We start from the raw sequence: 17,117 nt of genomic DNA, 5'->3' as shown, positions 1-17,117 counted from the left end.
GGAGGAGAAACTGGGAAGAACACTTTGTTGAAAACATTTGTAAAATCCTGTTTATACACTTAAATGAATTAGCACACATCTCCACCCAGGCTGCACAATGCTATAAATCGTATTCTAATAATAACACCTATTTAATAGTTTTGATTTAACTCAAGTGCAGTAGATCTAATTCATGAAAAGCTTAGCAATCTTTAGAAACCCTTAAAAATGTCAGATTAGTATTCAGATCGGTACAAACAATGAATCACGCCTTAACTGTACCATGGTCTAACTTTAAACCAAATTTTCTTGAAACTCTTAAAACTGTCCTGGTGAAGGTGATATACTCCTGCAAGAAATGTTAATGTAGCTACGGAAAGGAAGGAACATTCATCAGACTGGGAGATAATTAAATTATCTGTCAGGCTAATTCTAGCTTCCAACCAAAAACACAGTAGAGGATCTAAAACTAGGGACACAAGAGACAACATCCAAACCACTTACAGTATGTCCTCACTATAGAAAGTTTTACTTATTGAAATTACAATCCCTTATTGGCAGCGAGCACAAGTTAAACATACGACTGTGACAAAGAATTTGGACCATAGGTCTAATAAATCATGCTGTTTATTTATAGACATGCTAATACAACGTCAAGACACAGTAGATGATTGCAAGGAAACAAGCTTGCCATACAAAAAGAAAAACAAAATAGAATGCCAAATGTTGCACATTCAGGATGTAGATATAATTTCCGTGATATTCCCGTGCATGTTAAGACTGTAAGGGAGTATTATCCCGGCATCGCTGTCCAAGGCCACCTCACATTCTCATAGATGTAAATGGAAAAGAACATCATGATCTTGGCGAGTGCACATTCTCAAATAACTCCCCAAATACATTTTTCGTGGCCCAGCTAAAGGCCTTTTCAGTTTGTAATAACCAAAGGGCAAAAAGCTTGATGATTGTTTTCTCTCTTTAATCTTTTTCATTTTCTGAAACTGTATCACTTAAGTTAACTTTTTGGATGGCTATGAACTTTGTATTTTTGAAATGTTGTTACAGTAATAGAGAATACATGTCTTGTTGTCATTGCTTGTACCACCAGTGTACCACAGTAACACAACAGGTATTAAAGGTGAAGCCTTCACCTCATAAAAATAGCATTCAACACAATAAAAAAATCACTTTTTTTAACATATGAAATATATTTGATGTGATAATTTATAGTAATAAACTGTTAGGAGAAGTGAATATTTTTAATTAGCATTTACAGAAAAACTCAAGAGCATTAATGTACAGTACAGTACTGTTAAGCTAACCAGAAAGTGCACTGCAGCAGTGAGCAGGTTCAGTAGATGAACAATAATCACAGGCCAAAAACATTAAAGTTAAGGTGCAAACTCATTATGTTCTTTCTAATTGATTAGATAAGTATCCTTATTTTAAATCACAGTTTGTTCAATTACAGTTATTACAAAATGTTTATCAAACTACAGATTTCCATTATCAACTTGAGTGTTACATTGATATAGTGGGAAGTTAAAAGATAATATATTTCTGAGAATAAAACTTGTGAAATGGGATGTGCTTGTTTTGTGATTCTGTAGGCTAATACTGGGCCTAAAAACATCTGTGCAGTCCATGGGTAATATACTGTATTTACATGTAGGTAAGAGCAATCATGCCATACCTACGTCCTCTTAACTACTGGCTAGCTGCAGAATCCCCAAACATTTGAGAATTAATTCATTACAAAAAAAATGGAGCTTGAACTTCTAGCACTGTTTTAGCAGTTACTGCTCTGTTTGGTATCTGCTAGAAATGCATACAATACAGACATGACATACATGATACCAGCAATAATTAGAACAACAACAACATAAACCAAAAAACATGATTTTTTTCCCATGGATACCATGAAAAATATTCAATGTTTCTAGAGGAAGACAACATAGTTCTCAGGGATTAAACCTGTCTTTCCCTCATAAGTTGCTTGGAGCCAGCCTGGTTCAACAGAAGGGTAGACTACCAGAAAAAAAATAAGAAAAAATAATTTAGTGAAAGAAAAAGAGAAAAAAAGAACAATTCTTTATCTAGTGTAACGTGATAAGAACCACTGAGCCCACATTTGATGACATTATTTCCCAGACTTTTCCCAGATAACATTTACTGCAGATTGAGGAAGACTCTAGGTAAGACTGCTCTTTAAATTCAGTCCCTAGTATTTCAGCAGGCTTGAAAGCAGGATTACATTACTTAATCACACACATACAGTATAAAACACAAAAAATATGACATGGTTAATCATTATTGAGATGCTCTAAAAAGAGAAAAATCGTAAAAAAATATCAGCTTAAACAATCAAGCAGAGATGTGCTGAATAAGGATGTCGAGGAAAATGGTCTGCTAATGTAGAAAGCAATAAAAGTGGTCTGCCTGCTGGTAAATGGTAGGGAGCATTTGTTGATGTTTTTGCATTTGGCTGCTGGCTCTGCTGTCTGTGTTAACAGGGAACAGGCACTGGTGCCTTCCATCACTAGGTTACAGTGACCTGCCTGCTCTGGTTGTGGGCCAAGTGATCACTTCATGGAAAAGGCAAGAGGCAATAAAAAATCCTGGGGCTGTTTGGATTTTAGCAATGGATATGGGGCGTTGTGCTAAGAGCAAAATCATTTTATGCCTCAACATAATACTGGGAATTAGCCAAGTCTTTGCTGTGTGTTGCCAAAACAGACTGTCTGTGTACACTGTTCAAATGTCCATTAGCCTACGCAAAGAGATGGAGGCATGTGTGCTTTAGTGAGAACATCTGAAGCAAAGTTAGTATAATTTTTTGCCTTGTTTTGGCTCTGCTTACCATTTGAGAAGTGCGCCCCCTGGGGGAAGCTTAGCTCATGGCTGTGCTCTGCTTCACAGGAATACATCGCCTTAGCATCTCTATAAATACAACAACAACAACAACAACAACAAAAACAACAGATCATTTCATGGTAGGTCTGGAGAAATGAAACAGGGATTAATTAGGTTAAACTGTAGAATATGGTGCCATGTTTTTTATACAGTACCTTCCAACTGGTACAGACTGTGGGGAAGAGGCATTTTCAAAAAGCAGTGCTCTGGCAGCAACCCTGTAAAAAAAGAGAAATATGAACATGGACAATGAAAAACAACACTGTTCACTCTACCTGACAGCTGTTAACAAGGATAACATTAACAGCAGAAAAAGAACTGTTTGAAAAATGTCACCCAAAAGAAAAATATGTGCCAAGATCAGAGATGATGTAGAGTCAGTAAATGTGTGAAATCTTTTTTTGATATATTATTGTCTATAAAATCTGGAGTGCAACCTGAGAGAGAAAGTCATACCTTTCTGACCTTTTTTGGACCACAACACAGAGATATACTTTCTCTTGGCCCTGTCAGAATTTCTCATTGTTTAGAATGAGGTGAAAGGCGTAACAACACAATAGGGGAGGTTTCCTTCCTCAGGGTGGACTCAGCTTCAGCATGATGCTGAACTGAGTTTAACCATATAACAGGGCTGCACTTGACCCTGAGCATAATAACCTCAGAGTCAAGGGGACAGCAGAGCCTAGGGCGAGCTGGGTGGGTGCTATACATGGAAACCACTTGAGAGACGTGTGTGACTGGCTTCTCAGACATGACAAGTCAAACAATCTGTTTGTCCCAAGAGAAGGAGTGTAGACTGCTGCTGGGTCACATCAACCCAAGAGCAGGCAGAACATAATTAAAGCCAGCTCTCCCACAAGAGAGGAAAAGACATAAATCTCCTAGCACATACTCATCTGATCTTAGAGCCCTCCCAATGCTCACTGCTCATAAACAGACGAAGCAGGAAGCTGACGACGCAGAGGGGAGAAAAAGAGAAAGGGAGAAAGTCGGAGAGAAATGTTGCTGAACTATTGAACTTAAGCCTTATTGACCTGCATCTATTTTGTGCTACACATAAACACATTATCAGGGGTATCAGGGCTGCAACCAACAATTATTTTCATCATCTAATATGCTGCAATTCTTTACTGGATTAATCAATAAATGGTGAAAAATGCTCATTGCATCTTCCCAGAGCTAGGGTAATAGCTTTAAATCGTTTATTCAGATCAGCAGTTTAAAACTCAAACAGCAGATCCTGACATATGAGTGGTAGGAAATAGTGAGTGTTTGTCATTTATGCTTAAGAAGTGCCAATTAATCAATGGCTAATCAATTATTCAACTAATTGTTTCAGCGCTGGGTTTAAAGTGATTGACAATGTGCATAAATTATATTTCAGTTCATTACACTGAGCCAGGTCTTTGGTAGCCGTTGCTGGCTGAGGTGTCCATCCTGCGGCGGAGCACTTGTTTTGGTGGAAGGTCTGGATGCTCAGTAGGCTTTAAACTCTCTTTGGACTCCAGTGTTGACAGATTTTGGGCAGATCCAGAGCAGCTCCTGTGGCCTTGAGGAAGACATACAAACAATAACTCCTGTCTTCATGGAAATGAAACAAAGACACTAAAGTTTTATACACCATACCCAGTAAATTGGGATATGTGCCCTGTAAATGATACTTCAAAGCTGCTGCTTAAATGGTGCTTAAATCACAGGGGTGCTACCAATCTTTGAAAGTATTCAATCCTGTATTCTGTCTCACTTTATGAATTCATTACTGTCCAAAAATGACATTTTCATGAGGTTTGTTTCCACTTCATTACTGCAAGTGAAACCAACCAGGCAAACATAAACTGGCATTATTTGATGTTCCTACCTTCAGATATATGCAGTGATTTGAGAGAGGGAGCAGCAGAGCGGTTCAGCAGTCGTGGCCTGAGGTCAAAGTGGCTGTGTGGTGCTTTTTTGGGTGCAGGAGACAGCCTGGGTGTGGTGCTGACTGAGGACACACTGAGAGCATCCTCTGATTCTCCATCTGTACGCCCTGCATCCTCCCTGGAGCTGGACTCTGGGCTGCTGACACACACCGTGCTCCTGGGGCCATTTGAGAGCTGTGATGACATTCGGCGGAGGTCCAGCAGCGACTTGTCCTTGACCTGAGCACAGGAGGCTGTTTTGGAGGAGCTGTTCTGCTCAGAGGAGTGGGAGGACAGAGACTCCATGCTGCCCATGGGGGTGCTGCTTGGACTGCTACTGAAAGTGTCACCTATGCAGGGACCAGAGAAGAGGCATACAAGGCCCTCATTAAAACCTGCTGAGTGAAGTGCAGAGTGAGGAATGTGGTTACTATGGCTTAAAGAAAATGCCTTTCTCTGAAGATATCACTCACACTCATGAAGCCTAAATGGAAATAGCATGACTAATTTCCATTTCAAAAATACGAAGAAAACAGAACATTTTCGAGACAGTTTGTGCAAATGCCTGACAGTTAATATGTGCCACAGATTTTTGGTGTTTTGGCAGTAAAGTGGTTTGATGAACTTAGGTGTTATTAACTGATTTGGTACTCACTTTCTGCATCTGCGAGGCACAGTGTTGGGGTGTAGATGCTGCGTGGTTTCCTGGGCCCAGTGGACAGACAGATGGCTCTGCTTCTGCGGGAGCCAGGCCGGCTCTGGGGTTGAGGCAGGGGCACATTGGGGTCCGGAGGCTGGTGGAAGATCTGAAAGTCCAAGCAGAAGCACTAATTACTCAACACAACTACACCATCTCTTTATTCTTAATCAATATAGGCGGATACCTTTGTTATTGAAATTTGCTACCAATATTTTAAGAATCTTTACCATGAGACTTAAGTATTTTGTCAGCCATCAGATATTTTGCAAAACTACTTATACTGAGGTAGTCTTTTCTTGCAATAAACCAGTTACATCATACCAGGTATAACACAACCAGAGATATCTACTTTGAAATTGGGTTATGTGATCTGTGAACAGTTTCTCAAATGAATGTACTCAATGCAGCCAGTCAAGGGAGACGGCCACCCACCTGACACCTGGTTCTACTTGAGGTTTCTTCCCGTTAAGATATATATATATATATACATAGTGTAATATAAAATTGTTTATACAATGATTGACTATACTATCCATATCACCCACCCTGGTGCTATGTTTAGTGTCTTTTTGTCAAATAGTTTTAAAAATTGCACATCAGCTGGGTTTTCTTTTTCTAGAAAAATTGTTATTGGTGAATGGAAAAACAAAGACAGTGTAAATCTTGTGATAAAAGACCTTTCAAGTAAGAATGACATAAGGAAAGAATGAGCTAAATGGTGCAGAGATAACTACAAACATACTGTACATCAACAAAGACTCACTTTGTTGCAGTTCTCGATGAGTATTTCCACCACAATGTTTTGGAACTTGATGTTCATCATCGCTGCCACAGTCTCCTCTTGAGACCTCATCAGGGTGGGCCCAAAGATGACACCCAGGTTGGACACTGTCATCAGGTTGAACTTGCTCTGGGTGGAAACTCTGCAGGTAGAGGACATGGGCATGAGATGCTATTCTATATTATGGTGTGATATGTAAAATGTGAACTCTTTCCCATGTAGTGACAGATTTGTTCTTTACAAAGTACTGCCAGTTTTAAAGAGGCCTGTAAATGTACTGAGGTGTCCCCAAACAATGAAGACAGTTTGATCATTCTCAGCAGTCTTTATTGTCTCTCACATGGCTGCCCTTTTTTTAGGGCTGCAGTGTAACTGATTCATTACAGGATCACGTACATGACGAGGTGTTTTATTAGCAGCTCCAGCATTTCCTTGTTCCTCTCGGGCAGCTTATGAACCAAGGCATGGACAGCACACACCCTGTAGTTCTGGTCATCTGACTCTGAGGAAAGTAAAATAAGGCATAAGATGATCAAGAGGGTGATATACTTACACAAGCTGACAACTTTTAGAAACTGCAGAAAAAATGGTAATGTTACCAATAACAAAATGTCACACAATGTTGTGATTAGAGTGAGACTATTTATAGTAATGAGTATACTGGCATGATAATGTCTGACAAGTATGAGTGCAGTTCAGAATTAGATTTCATCAATATGAACATGAATTACATATAATATATATAATGAAAAATAACAAATATGAGAAATACGACATCAAATTGAAGTGGCAGAACACATTTCAAACTCATATTCAGCTGTCTAAGACACTGTATCCAGAGGTGTAGAAAAAAGCAAACACAGATCAAACCAATTTAACTAACCAGTTTCACATAACGTGAGAGAGCAATGGAGCCCCCCCCCCCCCCATTTTTGTAGCCTGAGATGGAAACAGTTTAATTGGTTCAATCTTTGCTTGTTTGATTTTCCAGCTGTAATAGCCGGTATGTAGCGCCCACAAAGCTATCTCATAATGGACTCAATTTGAAATACAAGTTCAAACTCAATTTGCTTTCAAATGGTTGGAGCAAATTCAATTTATTCATAAATACATTTTGAAATATTGTGTTCTCTAATGATCAAATACTAATTGGGATTTACCAAATTCAAATGTGCTAATCTTCTGGCACAAATGTAATCTCCCCATTCACACTGTATGTTTTGAACTTGATTATGCCCTGCTGACTTAGGAAATGTTATTTTATGTATAATAATAAAAGTCAATAAAGCCTTTGCTAAAATATCTATTACATTGTTAGTAACTTTTCATAACTTACTGACAGCCATGATAAAATCTTTGTGGAGCTTGAAGGTCATTAGAGGCTCAGAGAGACACCTGGTGAATAAAGAGAGTGGTTGTCATTTATTTTCTGAATGGCATGGATCCTTTTTAATAAATGCAGCCATCTGCAATTTGTGTGTCAGAGGCAGCGCTGAATGCATGACTAACACCAGGGAGGTTTCAAAAAGGCATTATGGAGGCAATGATGATTCCTGACAGCTGAGGACACACAGCTGGTGGGGCGAGCTGACCTGAGGTAATTCTTCAGACCGCTGGTGATAGTTTTGTTGTCCCACGTCTCTGGATCCAAGTCCATATCCACAGGTGCCTTGGAAGCTATTGAAAAACACATTTTATATTCATTTATTCATTTTCCATTTAGATTAGGCTGGAAACTGTTTGAAGCAAGCATTATACATAACACAAACTGACAGGCTAGTTAAATAAGCATTATAAACAGTGACGTTTTTCTTAAAGAGACTCAACCCAAGAATCTGACATAAATGTAAGTGCAAATGAATACATGTGTGGTGTCCAAGAGAGATGGAGATCCAGCTTAAGTGAGAATTTAATAGATTGTTGAGACTGTTCCTTTTCAGATATATGAAATATATGCATACACAATTGCCTTAGGTACCTAATAAAGTAATGGCAACATAATGAGGCATAATGTCTGTTACCCTGTCACACCACAAGGAGGACACCTTTCCTCACTCTGCAGGCTCATATTATGTTTTATAAAGCTTTTAACTTCAAACTGAGATCATATTCAGAGCTGTTCATGACCTAGAGTTTTGAAAGCTATAAAAATAGATTGGATTTCTGAAAATGATAATTCAGGCATGATGAAATTGCAGAACTATCTGTTTGTTTGGCATGTGAGACTGTTAAGAGAGAAATAGTCTTAATGATAGAAAAAAGCTGTACAATTTCAAGCTTTGATACTTTAAATTTGGCTCCAGTCCCTTTGAACAGAGATCCTATTAGTAATTTCTATACTACTGTGCCGAGTGGGAAATTGTATTTTTATTTCATAATCGGGTTACTTACCAAAGACTGTGGTCATCAGCTTCTGTACTTTGGAGTTGACCCCTCCAATCCGGTATAGTCCCATCGTATTTAGACCTGAATTGCAATGAAAAAGAAAAAGAAAGGATTGGAGCAAGGATCAAAGACTTTCTGTTTGACTTTCTGTCGCTCAAGTGCAGCGTTTTGTCATGTCCACTAATTAATGAATCACATTTTTATTCATAATCACCACCAGGATGCATTCAAGTCGTTTGACAGATGAAAGCAGAGAGATTTAAATGCCTCACCTCTCATCTCCACCAGGTCAATGCATTTCCTCACAAAGTTAAAGCCCGCCTCATTAAGAAGTGCTGTAATACAACACAAGAAATAGTGTTGACACGTCAATTAACCACGTATCATGCAGGAATAATAAGCTCTCCCTTATGCATGTGCCCCAACTAATAAGATGCAACCCTTGTGATGTAAGGCTATGCTATGTCAGCTGAGTGGGTGCATGTCAAGTAATTGTGTTAATGAACAGAGATGGATATAGGTAACAAATGTGTTTGATGTGTGTGTGTGTGTGCGTGAATGTGTGCAGAGATTTTATTCAAAGTCTTAGAAAGCTGAATTTATGCTTTACCATGGTGAAAGGGGTTTGGAGAGATTAAAGAAACACACTTACTCTCTTCCTTTTTGCTCAGTATGGCAGGGAGGTTGTAAATCTGGAGATGGTTAACATAAAGCATTAGTAAGTTATGAAATCCTTCTCTTTAAAGTTAAACAAAATCCATTAAAGAAGAGAATCATGGCTCAGACCCCCACCCCATGCTCCTATGGTAGAAGTGGGCAGTCTATTATTAGAACAAGTGAATGGTGAGCTCATGGTTTCTTAAAACGATGTTGCTGAACCGAATCTGAACCAGAAGAGGGTGCCAGTGACAAATACATCAGTTTTGGTATTGTATATTTTTATCAAACAAACATACAAAAAAACCCATCCTATCCAAACAGGAGCCGACACAAAATAAATATTTCAAAAACAAACAGGCAGAGGTCCTCACCGGCTCCTTGCCATCCATGGCCTCTAGCCACAATCTTCTGTTGGACTCTGACAGTGCCTGCAGTGTCATAACGCCATGCCTGGAAAGATTTCAGAGAAAAGCTGGTCTCAGTCTGATCTCATTGTCTTGGGGCCCCTGGACAGACCATGTTTACACTGGCTGAGACCACTATAAAAGGACTAGTGTGACTAAAATAGCTCGTGTGCAAATGCTTGACTTCAAACTGTGCCCTCGGTTGGCTCTGTGCTTCACATTCCACTCCCAATTAAATGCTACATGTGCTTAATATTAGAGTGATTCATTTATTGCACCCAACATGCATACACCTTTATCTCCTCTGTTTTTCTGCAGCACAGCATTTCTTGTGTCTCATGTCTCATCTCACCGTGCTGAATAGCTTGAAACTGGTGTATTATCTGCTCTTCATATGTAGCACTGCTATAGCTGGTAGCAATCTGATGATACATTATCTGATGATACTAGCAAATGACAGCTAAACCCCATCCAGTAGTGATGGTTAGTACTAGCGAAGAGCCATGTAGAGTTGCATGTCTTGCAATGAAAGGGTTGTTTCAACCAAGTTACTATACCAAAAAAAAAAGACATTTTTAATGTTACTTCAAGTGATGCCCAGCCATGCATATAGTTTTGCATTTATTTGTCCAGATTTTGAGATTTCTGTCTCCGTTATTCATGCCTCCAACCTAAACCAATGGAGGTGAATTTAATTTTGTTTGCAATGCTTACAACATTAAAAATTTAACAGACTCAAGAGCAACATCTCTTTTCAGAAACAACGACAAACATTATTAATCCACAGAACACACAGCTTTCATTGGTAATAAGTACTTCCTACCAAGGCACCTATGAAAACTGTCTACAGCAAGGTCTGTTGATTATTGTAGAAGTAATTGGGACACACTTTCTAGAAAGACATGTTGCTGTTACATTTTTAAAATGAATAAACTGAACAATTGTTTTGAGCACCATAAATTGAAATGTATTAATTTCTTTACACGCTGGGATGGAGGGAGATATCTCAGGATCTGGACAATCAAAACAAATATACAGGCCTGGCTAGATACCCCTTTTGTAATTTGGGTGAACCAACCCTAGAAATGCAGTTCTGAGATGGTTGGCCTGATTCTGGCTGGGCTATAGGTCTAATAGTATGGTTATTATAATGAGGATGAATGAATGAGCTTGAAGCTGACTGGAGCTTGGCCCACATTGTCCTTGTGTTTGGAACAAGCACCTTGGGGCATCGTCGTTTATGATAAATGAGTTGTCCTGCAAATAAACTGCAGTTATTGTCCATGCTCAGCAACACTCACCAAGGGTGAGCAGTGCTGGCCCTGCTGGTGCTGTGCAACAATAATGCTCACTGATGAGCTAACTTTATATAATGAAATACACATGCAGTAATGAGCTGATATCAAACTCTCATTAACTTGCAACTTGATCAATTCAGCCACTGTTAATCAGTGAGTAGGCAACTTGACAGTGTTTGATTTTTAGCCAATCCCTCATTCTATCCCCAGTAAAACATTTAGCACAAATCCATTATGAATGTTCCCACACAGCTACAGGATTTGAAACTTCTAGAAAGAGGCAAAATGATCAATTGATTCTCAGAATGATATAAATTAATGCATTGTTTGAGTAATTGCAGACAAGTAGAGAATGTATTATGTATGTAGCCTTTAGCCCATATTGACCAAGTGATGTCTGATTTTGTGAAGTGGTAAGAAGGCAGGAGTATTTCATTAGAAGGTCTGAATTTGAGATTGAGTGAATGATACAATTAGCAGCACACATGCAGCACATGCAACTGCTCTGAAAGGGCAGGACTGGTCAGTTCACATACCGGACTTTACAGAAAAACTGAAGTGGTCTGAAAAGAGTTCCACGATAGATGTCATTTCTACATTGACATGAACACAGAGAAAAGACGGAATGGGTTCATAAATAGAGAAAATATCGATGTTGTGGACATACAACAAACAAGAGGTTGGGAGGGAGAGGACTTGAGGAACATGCATGACACAAACAGAGCTGAAAACATCTGACACTGATAAACAGGGTGTATTTGAAGATGTTAATCAAACCTAAACAGCTTTTGCATGTTTTAAGTACTGTGTACTGTACTCCCATGGCAATTTGGGTTAATTGTCAGGATCAATTGGGTTTCGATAAAGCACAAAATGCATGAGAACAAAACATCCCACATGCAAATAATCTGTCTTACAGTCAAATATGTTAGTTGATCAAATATTCACTGTGTCTTACATTACTGGAAGTACAGCAGGTTTATGTTAAAATGCCATATAAACTTCAAAATATAAAATCTCTAAGGTAATTCAATAGTAACTACTATTATTTAGTGCATATAGAAGAAACTGCAGCATGCTGACTTGTGGATATTATGGTTTATTATGTGTAAGTGTTTTCTTTCTTCAAATATACTATCCTTGCTAATGATGAAATAACAAGACAGCTGACAAATGTCTCAATAAATATATTAAACAATAAATTATGACTATTTTCATGTGACTTTGAACCACATGCTAGAGAGGCTAATATTTGTAATACATATTAAGTTGTATGTGTGTTTTCAGTCCACGTAAGTTTTACAGTAACACATTTTTGGGAACATATAGATAATTGAGACAGTCACAGACCTCTCCACCACTTCGATATCAAAGCAGAAACGCTTATCGATGGAGTCAGTTTTCCTCCGAATGCAGGATTTGAGCTTGAACATCTCTGGCTGGTTCACAACAAGCCCGTTCTAAAAATAAGCACATGATGCATGAATAAATGTATATTGAAATTAAAAATGAAAGAAACGCACTTATGAAGGGAAGGAAGGTAGGTAGGCAGATAGATAGATAAACTAAACTAAACTAAACTACCTGTTTCCCAGCCGACTTAGTTTCAGTGTTGCTCATCGTAAAGGTCTTGCTGCCTTTCTCATATGTGCAGTAGTGACGTGTCCATGTGCATCCCAGAGGACCTAGGAAAGATAAATAAAGAAGAAGCAAATAGTAGTTGAATCAAAACATTTTTCTCTGTATCACAGGCTTTTGGAAAGACTTCTGAAAATCAATTTGCAATTAAAGTGTGATAAATCAGAAGTTGTTTATTGCTGCTGATAAAAATCTACAGTTTGTGGACCCCCCCCCCCCCACACACACACACACATACACACACATACACAGAGACTTGTTTGAGAGCACATCAAAGTGAATTGGTAAACAGGATGAATTATGAGCTATGTGTGAGAGGATCTCCTCTGCAGAGGCCTGGGAGAACTCAAGACATGTTTATGGTGATGGATGTAAAACCATGCACTTATAAGTAAGACAGGGGGAGGGGAGATAGCATGAGTGGGCATGCCTGGCTGGGAGCCCAGCTAGAAACACTCACGTTTCTCCTGGACATACAGGAAGCCTTCCATCGTCCACTGGCCTGGGGGTTTATAGTCCTGATCTGCAGACCTTATCCTCTTCATCAGCTTCTCCACTTCCTGCTTGGTGCTCACAAAGTTGTTCCGTGTCTGTATGAAAAATGCAGGATTTGAATATCATTGCACAGCCTGCCTAACCTGAGGAGCTGGTTAAGAAATTAAATAAAAAAAAGGAGAAAAACATCATAAAACTGACAAAAGCAACATATTTGTGGAGCTACATGACACCACCTGGGGAACGAATGACTAACACGCTGGCAAACCAGTTTGAGATACAGACAGAGCTTCTGATTCAAATACATTAAGTTTATATTGGAAGCTTTTTCTTCAAGAAAATCCCAAATTACAACAGAGACTCAGCTGTTAATACATCCCAGGAATCCTCTTTTCTGCAGTCAAAAAGGTCAGGATGAGGCTGTCTTATATCCCCTAGTAGAGAGATGCTGAGACAGCCTCACCTTCTCCAGCTATTAGAGCTCTCTGCATCTGAGGACATGGAGACAGGGTTACAGACTGGAAATTGACAGGACAATGGTGCTGACATTTCGAGTCAGAGAGGAATTTGGACCCTCAGGCTGCAAGTGGGGAGGTTATAGTGATGGAGGGAGGGTGCAAGGCAGCAGCTATAGTTCAGAGTTTTTTTTAACTCTGTTTTTATTTAGTTTTTTTTGACACAGTGCCCTTAAAAGACCTGCAGTAACTACCTGAAACACAACACTCTGAAAATATTGATCCCCTGTGCTGCAAGGAATCCCTTTTTATCAAATCGCTATCCATTTCTAAAAACTCTGCTTGTTATAATAGGGCATGATAAGCTTCAGAATCTGATTACGTGGCTGGTTGGCTTTGTGTACAACCCCTGAGGTGTTAAGACTTACGTTCTGTAGGTTGAACTGGAGCTGCTGTTTGTACGGCTCAAATTCATGAGCCAGCTCGTATCCTTCATGGTAGAATGTAAACAAACCCTGAAGAAAGGCCAGGAGCTGGAGAGGAACAATGTTTAAAAGTTATTTACAGACTCAATAAACACTTTAGAGCTATGCTAAGTAATTCATATTTTCATATTAGAGAGCATGTTGTAAAAAAATAAGTTAGACTGCAATGTGAAATTTCGTACAATAGAAACAATAATCATTCTTATAATCACATAATAACCCTTTAATATCTCTAAAACATGGGACATTATTCCAGTGAGTGATTTTTTAAACCATGGAAACTGATTCATTTTGTCAGTGTAAATGTCACACTCTGTGCATATCCATTTTTTTGAGTAAACCTCTAATTACAATATACATATTGCATTGTTGGTTAAAACTAATTAACTTCTTCTTAAACAGGATTGTACTGTAGAAGAATTAATTGCCAAATCTGGTGAAATTACATATTTTCATGCTCATGCACTAAATATTGCAATATGAAACATAGTAAGAAAAGTTTCAAAAAGCTGATTTTTACTTGTTGACAGATATTGATCTTATTTTCTGTATAACGCAGAAATATCCTTGACCAGTGTGGAAAAAGCACCGGTGGTATTAATGGAGAAAAAAACTGAAAGAAAAAAACAAAAACCTGATTCCATCTGTACTGCAGTGGATCCTGCAAACATAGAGCTGCTCTCAGTCAAAAACCTCAGACACAACCACTGATTTGATTTCTAGGGTAAGGCTTGGTATATCAAATGTTCAAGGATGAACCGTCTTATCTTTGCCCAGATTCATCACAGGCAAGGTTGAGCCTTGTCATTTTTGCCAGCACTACCTGGGGCCTAGAGATTTACATTTCTGGCCTGGTTTCTGGGTAAGCTGCCAGTGGATGTAAACAAATGGGAGTGGGGGCTTTTAAAACAGCCAGTTTGCTCCAATCCCACATTCCCTGACATTCAACACCTAAAGAAGTTAATGTTTCCTGGTAACTTATCCACTAAAGACGTTAGAATTGACTCCACAAATCTGTAGGGTAGGGGCTTTTATGGAGCATTTGATTTACACTTGCACTTTGTATTGTTTTGTTTGACAACAACCACTTGATCTAATTATACCCACTAGCTTGCCTGTATGGATCGACTATATTACAGAGAATCTGTGATGAAGATGACAAATAAGTGCAATACACAAGAGCAAATATATACCTGTGAGAGATGTAAAAGTGTGCCTGTCTTCACTCAGGGGACGATATGACAGGCATTTAAAAAGCCACTTCCATCAGCAGCAAGAACAAATATTGTCTACTATTTTGATTATACGCCATTCAGCTAATCCTTTATCTAATCATACAGTAAAAAAAAAGCAAAGCTGCTTCTTCAATATTTATTCAGCACAAACTGAACCCAAAAATATGTAAAGCTGATACTTCTCTTACTGGCTCGACAAACTCAAATTTCTTCTTTTCTTGCACTTCCTGTATTTTGAAAACATACTCAAGGGAGGCATCGTAGAAGAGTTGTCTCTCCTTATCAATCTGCGTGTCAGCCTAAGAATGAGCAAACAAACCAGGGTTAGTGCCATGACAAAGAGAGGTCAACCTGAGTAGACAGAGAGAGTTAATGCTTACATCACTGCCTGGAAACAGTGTGTGTATAGATAGGTTACAAGTAAAGACTGGCACAAAAACAAACTATTTTTAGACGACACAAAGCTGACCATAAAACAGCATTATTCATAAACCTGTTGGGGCTCAAATAAATTTGTTGTGGCTTTACCTCCTGCAGATATGCTTCCTTCTTTTTGGATGACAAGTTGAGGTGTCTCTCAAGTGTGGAATAGTATTTCTCTGTTTCCTTATCGAATTTCTTCTTTCCTTCCTAAAATGGTCCAGAAGACATATAAAAGGCTTTAACATGAATAAAAATATGTGATGTATGCTGTATCTTGGGGCGTGTGTGTGTGTGTGTGTGTGTGTGTGTGTGTGTGTGTGTGTGTGTGGTATGACTGCCACTAGGTGGAAGTCTAACTACATTTTCACATGCCACTCGCCACATGTCATTTAAAATTCCTGACAATAGATTATTACAGGTCATAAAATTGGCATATGACTGTGTAATGACAAGAAGACAACGTGGACATGGTCAATAAGGACTGTGCGTTATCAACATGGCTTCTGAGAAATATATGTTATTATTCTCACAGTGAGATGGGGACATAAGTTCATGACATTGTAAATCATCAATAGCATAATGGATTTGGCACTGTCACAGACAGGACCGGCTGGATGTTGTTTGCATTTTCCTTCCCTCTTATCCACCTGCAGAGACAAGTCGAGCTCTATAGTTACCAGTCTCATGACTCAGACAGTGTGTCCCAGTAGACTTTGAGAAGGAGCAGGAAATGGGCTTTTCATGCCAGATGCCCATCTATATAGCATATGGATTAAGAGATTGAACATTTCATCTCCCCCATTGGCTTTAACCAATCCTTGCCCAAGCAGAGAGAACCTGTCTGTGTGAGGGAATTCAAGTGTCTCATCTGCAAGTCTGACCTCCAAACCAAGCTTTGCCCATTTAATGCCCATCTCTCTATGCAAACATTCATAAAGCGGCTCGTGAAGAACAGAATCGAGGGGATGGGGGGGAAAGTGTGAGGGAACGGCCACTGTAACCAGATCCTACTTGTTTGTTTTCATTCCCATGGCCCTGAAATTCAGCAAGTCTAATCTACTGGCTACTGATATGACCTAGAACAGTGTTCTGCTTCAGCAACCCCCACAGCAGTTAAACACGGGAGAAATTCGCCACAAGACACTCTAACCCTCCTACATAACTATTACAAGTACAGCACAAAAATCAATAGATAATTTCATGTAGTAGCATCTTATTTCCATCTTTCTTGTCATGTCTGACCCAGGAGTGATCTTTTCAGGAGGAGGGTAGAAATCAATTGCTCATATGCCTGCTATTCAGAAATAAAGAGAAAATAAACAGGTGGAGAGTAAAATAAACACATGATTAAATATGATATCACAGTGA

The 17,117-nt window shown here is 39.0% G+C and overlaps 1 protein-coding gene across 2 annotated transcripts in view; it reads right to left on the bottom strand.

The window, feature by feature from the left end:
* Window positions 1-581: 581 nt before the first annotated feature.
* LOC128360474 (rho GTPase-activating protein 42) overlaps window positions 582-17,117 on the bottom strand; it is a 56,775-nt gene continuing 40,239 nt past the window's right edge. Inside the window, exons 5-25 of one of the 2 annotated variants that reach the window (XM_053320910.1) lie at window positions 15,855-15,956; window positions 15,515-15,625; window positions 14,035-14,139; window positions 13,117-13,246; window positions 12,603-12,703; window positions 12,369-12,478; window positions 11,555-11,611; window positions 9,688-9,766; window positions 9,309-9,348; window positions 8,929-8,991; window positions 8,663-8,737; window positions 7,864-7,948; window positions 7,608-7,666; window positions 6,668-6,773; window positions 6,254-6,413; window positions 5,446-5,596; window positions 4,751-5,140; window positions 4,285-4,441; window positions 3,048-3,110; window positions 2,840-2,919; window positions 582-2,007 (exon numbers count right to left, since the gene is read on the bottom strand). In XM_053320910.1, coding sequence (XP_053176885.1) covers window positions 1,919-2,007; window positions 2,840-2,919; window positions 3,048-3,110; window positions 4,285-4,441; window positions 4,751-5,140; window positions 5,446-5,596; window positions 6,254-6,413; window positions 6,668-6,773; window positions 7,608-7,666; window positions 7,864-7,948; window positions 8,663-8,737; window positions 8,929-8,991; window positions 9,309-9,348; window positions 9,688-9,766; window positions 11,555-11,611; window positions 12,369-12,478; window positions 12,603-12,703; window positions 13,117-13,246; window positions 14,035-14,139; window positions 15,515-15,625; window positions 15,855-15,956 — 2,313 coding nt within the window. In that variant the 3' untranslated portion in view covers window positions 582-1,918. The remainder of the gene's footprint in view (window positions 2,008-2,839; window positions 2,920-3,047; window positions 3,111-4,284; window positions 4,442-4,750; window positions 5,141-5,445; window positions 5,597-6,253; window positions 6,414-6,667; window positions 6,774-7,607; window positions 7,667-7,863; window positions 7,949-8,662; window positions 8,738-8,928; window positions 8,992-9,308; window positions 9,349-9,687; window positions 9,767-11,554; window positions 11,612-12,368; window positions 12,479-12,602; window positions 12,704-13,116; window positions 13,247-14,034; window positions 14,140-15,514; window positions 15,626-15,854; window positions 15,957-17,117) is intronic. The other variant, XM_053320911.1, reaches the window with a different exon arrangement.

The sequence above is a fragment of the Scomber japonicus genome, chromosome 6, assembly GCF_027409825.1.
Source record: "Scomber japonicus isolate fScoJap1 chromosome 6, fScoJap1.pri, whole genome shotgun sequence".
NCBI lineage: Eukaryota > Metazoa > Chordata > Actinopteri > Scombriformes > Scombridae > Scomber > Scomber japonicus.
This window is presented reverse-complemented; position numbering and strand designations above follow the sequence as displayed.